This window comes from Nilaparvata lugens, chromosome 8 (genome assembly GCF_014356525.2).
Source record: "Nilaparvata lugens isolate BPH chromosome 8, ASM1435652v1, whole genome shotgun sequence".
NCBI lineage: Eukaryota > Metazoa > Arthropoda > Insecta > Hemiptera > Delphacidae > Nilaparvata > Nilaparvata lugens.
Window position 1 is genome coordinate 51,404,344 of NC_052511.1, and position 4,852 is coordinate 51,409,195.

The following is a 4,852-nucleotide window of genomic DNA, read 5'->3' on the forward strand; positions in this document are numbered from 1 at the left end:
AAAAAGTTCTTCCACTGTGACTGCTGAGAGTGGTGTTTTGCCTCTGAAAACGGTTGATAAGCGTAGATCAATCTTTGTATCTAGGCTGCAGCCTGAAGTGACGGTGTCTGAAGTTACCACATATCTGAATCAGTCTGGCATAGCCAGCACAGATTTTGACTGCCAAAAATTGAATTCCAGGTATGACTCCTATTCCTCTTTCAAGTTGGCTGTAGCCGATAAGTTCTTTGATCGTGTGCTGTCTGCTGAATTTTGGACGGAGGGGACTTTAGTTAAAAAATACATCCCTGCAAACAGGAGAAATAAGCAATCATCTAATGTTTTTTTAGGCAGTCCAAAACTGGCTCCTCAACTGAAAGACTAATCAATTCTGACGATTGTGTTTCCATGCATGATTTTCCTTGTGATAAACTGCTTTTTGACATGCTTTTTTATAATGTGCAATGCATTAAAAATAAAGTGAATGAACTTGAATTGTTTCTTAGCACAAACATGAGATTTAAATTGCTGTGTCTGTCTGAGCATTGGATGTGCCTGGATGATCTGAAACTTTTTAAAATTGCTGGATATGAGTTGGTAGCCTACTTCTGTCGAAGTGAGTTCCAGTGTGGTGGGGTTGCTATTTATATAGACACATCTGTGATTGCCCACTTTGCATGCATTGACATTTCTATGCACTGTGTTGAAAAAGAGCATGAATTCGCATGTGTATCCCTGTTGCATGCGAAGTTATACATTATTGCAGTCTATCGGTCACCAGCTGGTTGCCTTCAAAATTTTTTCAACTCGCTTGAGGGACTTGTTGTTCAGCTAGCTAGCTTAAATCCAGGTTTTAACATAATTGTTGGCGGTGACTTCAACATTGACGTGTTGAAGGCTGACCACAGGACAAGGGAGTTTATTAACCTATTGAGATCTCTGGACCTCTATGTGGCTAACTGGCAGCCCACTAGATTTGATGCTTGCCTCGATAATGTGATTACTAATCTGAACATTGGCAATAGCATTAGTTGTTCAATTGTAAATCCTCTCCTCAGTGACCACCTGGCACTCGGCTGCAATGTGGAATTGCCAACTTCCACCTACCCTGCCTCTATACCTGCAGGGCGTGATCGACTCACTTGGGTGCGACCCATCACACAGGATGGACGCGAGCGTTTTCTGCATTATCTGACTCTGATTGACTGGAGCTTTCTGAAGGATCATCCTGATGCACAGCCCAATTTCACGGCGTTTTTTGATAGACTCCTGACTGGCTTCAACAACTGCTTTCCACTAAAACGTTTCCTCTCTGGAAGGCCTGGTAAACGTGGTGCACTGTGGATTACGGACGACCTTCTTGACTTGAGAGACCTGGTTCTTATGGCGTATGAGCGGTTTCGGGCTGATCGACTCCTGTCCTCTAAACGGACCTACATGGGACTGAGGAGATCATACCAGCGGGCTGCTCGTGCGGCCAGGATGCGCTACAACTCTGAGCTGATTGACCGGGCACCCAATAGGTGTAAAGCTGCCTGGGGTATCATCAGGGCCGCTGCGGGTGTACCAGCTCCTGGTGCTGTTCCGGTATCTGCGGATGATCTTCACGACGCGTGGACCAGCTCTATTCGCGGTATCTGCGAGGGGATCCGAGCTTCCCCTGTGGTGGCGGCGGATCTGCTCTCGGCTTCGGTTCGGCCCCCCGCTCTTCGGCTGTTGACCTGGCGCCGTATTACTTGTGATGATGTCACTCGAGTTGTGAACTGTTTGAGCAACTCGGCTAGTAAAGACATTTATGGTATGACCAGTGCTACTATTAAGGATGTACTAGCTCTTATTGTCTCTCCCCTGACTGTTTGTATTAATCTGTGTTTCCAGCAGTCTGTATTTCCTTCTCAACTTAAAATTTCTAAGACAGTGCCTGTCTTTAAGAAGGGTGATAGGCATGATCCTACTAACTATAGGCCTATATCCATCCTGCCTATTATATCGAAGATTTTTGAAATTCTTATTGCTGAGCAGCTCCTTGCTTATTGTGACCAGTGCGGCCTGTTTGCGACCACCCAGTTTGGTTTCAGGAAAAATAGATCCACCACTGATGCAGTAGATTTCCTGCTTTCCAAGATATTTGATTGCTTTGAGGCACGTGGACTTGCTGGGCTCACCTTGTGTGATCTCAGCAAGGCCTTTGATACAATGGATCATGCTATTCTCGTGGACAAGCTTAGGCATTATGGTGTGGGACCGTCTCCTCTCAAACTGATTCAGGCCTACCTGGGGGGTCGCAGACAGGCGGTGCTGGCTAATGGAGTTCTCTCTGAGATCAGGGATTGTGTTGACTGTGGAGTGCCTCAGGGCTCTGTCCTGGGGCCTCTGTTGTTTCTTATTTCAGTTAACGATATAGCTCAGGTGGATGGCAGGTGCGTTGTCTGTTATGCGGATGACACCACCTTCTTCAATGCTGGTCGTGAGATGGGAGGACTGAGGGCAGCTATGGTGGAGACTGGAGCATTTGCATCGGACTGGTTCTCTGCCAATCGCTTCCTCCTCAATGAAGACAAAACTCAGTCTATTGTGTTCAGTCTCAGAAATGGGAATGAATACAATTTTGCGCCTGTCAAACTGTTAGGGTTTACCCTTGACAGGAAGCTCTCATGGGGCGAGCACATTGAGACAGTTTGCGCCAGGTTGAGCAGAGTGGTTTTCCTGCTGAGGGGTCTCAAACACAGTGTGCCACCTCATTATCTTAAAATGTGTTATTTTGGCTTTTTTCAGAGCGTGATTTTATATGGCCTCCCCCTCTGGGGTGGTGCCACAGATGTCGCCCGAGTCCTTCGTCTCCAGAAGAGGGCCCTGAGGATTATTTGTGGGGCTGGTAGATTAGCCCACTGTCGCCCACTCTTTATCAAAGAGAGGATCCTCACCGTCTTCTCCCTCTATGTTCTCCATACCCTTTGCAGAACACATGCAAACGTGGGGTTGCTCGTGACCCGACAGAGCTTCCACCCATATGAGACTAGGGGTAGACTCAGGCTGGATTTACCCTACCAGAGGCTGAGCAGAACTCGGACTGGTCTGGCTCATATGTCTATCAGCCTCTATAATAGGCTGCCTCTGTTGGCCAGGGATCTGCCTGCGGTGCGGTTTCGAGGGGCTCTGAGGAGCCTGCTGACAGATCACCCTCTGTACTCACTCCGTGAGTTCTGTATGTTGGAGAGCAGTGTGGTGAGTGCCTATTTTCGTATTTGATTTCTGCCTCTGGGCAGTTGTTTTCTTTTTTACATATTTGACGTGTCCCAGTGGGTTTCACTTTAGTGATCCCTTTTATGGACTTATTTAAATAAATACTAAAAAATACTAAATACTAGATATGAACTTTTTTGTTGTAATTTTTTATTGTAGTCGGTAATTTATTGAATAATAAGTATTGTTGATAATTATAGCTTTTGAATGTTTTTTTGCAGTCTGATGTATGGGGTAATTAGGTTATTCCTATGCAACTGCAAATATTGACAACAGCTGAAAAATACTTTTTGAATAGTGGCGCTCATCGAATTTCCATCTAGCTGATTACCCTGTTGTCAATATTTGCAGTAGCAGAAGTCTTCGGGGGTGATTTGCAGCATTTAATTTGGATTTTTGTTTAATAATAGTTAGCCTATTAATTTATTAGCATTTTAATGAATGCAATATCTCAGTAATTTGCATATCTGTATATTATCAAGTAGAGTAGCTTCAAGTTGAAGCCTTATGCAGGTATAAATGGATCACTTACGGTAGCCTATACAAAATCAAGCACAATCTTGTATTAAATATCAAGAGCAACGGATTTAACACTGGGTTGTAGCACAGAATACAACTTTATATACAATAATAAAGATTATTTAGTTGAAACAGCTATAATAGTAGAGATTATAGTAGTTTTCTTTGATTTTAGGTACCGTTCTAAAATGATGATTAATTATTTCAACCGATGATCCTATAAACACAAAAAGCTCCTAGTTTCAGATTTCATGTGATGTCTTGAGGAATTAATACCTTAAAAATGTAAAGTTATAGAACACTATTCTATAAATCAAAGCCGAACATTCCTGAAGCAACAAGTTATTTATCTACGTTTGAAGGTTTTATTGTAGTTTATGGGAGAAGACTGGAATAATTCTGTCGTACAGCTCTAATAACCAACTCAATACAGTTTACTTTATTCATCTAAAGTACAATATATTTCATCTATTATCAAGTTAGAAATACTGCAAAACTGTCATGATTTTCCTTTTTGCTGCAAGCTAACTTGAGCGAATATGAAAACATTTAAAGCAACAAGTTGTTTGTACCTTATCTGATCTTTAGTAAAAGTTTATTTCGAAAAGAAAACTCATTTGATTCAATCGTGGAGATCCCCTATCAACTCAATGTACTTGAAACTTTATTTTATCTATTGTTTGAAGACGAAAATACTTTGTTAATCACTATGATTTCATGATAGAAAATCATTTCATCTTACGGCCAATTCAAATGTGTCAATCTGGTTCTGAATTCAAGTCCTGAATCATGAATTTGTGATGACATGAGAGAAAAATAGTTGACACTAGAAATACTGGAAAATTCTACAAAAACGACACTTTTTTACGCTAAATATAAGGAATAGAATGAGCTGCAAATAAAAAATGTAGACCGCTTGAGATTAGAGGTTATGTTTGACAGCCGGCTTCAATATCGAACGGAACACTGGTATCGATTATTGAATTTCGATCATCGATTGTTGATCGATATAATTTTCAGTCGATAAATTATTTTAAAATAAATTGTGACTATTCTCTATTCATGCTTCTTGCATGTTGCAGCCTGGTAGAATCGGTCTACTTTTCTTGGT

General features: G+C 41.9%; 1 protein-coding gene across 1 annotated transcript; it reads left to right on the plus strand.

Annotated features, from left to right (window-relative positions):
- Positions 1-492: 492 nt before the first annotated feature.
- Positions 493-3,228, plus strand: LOC120352869. Its single transcript, XM_039435182.1, has one exon. The coding sequence runs from the start codon at positions 493-495 to the stop codon at positions 3,226-3,228; it is 2,736 nt and encodes a 911-aa protein (XP_039291116.1).
- The last annotated feature ends 1,624 nt before the right edge of the window (positions 3,229-4,852 follow it).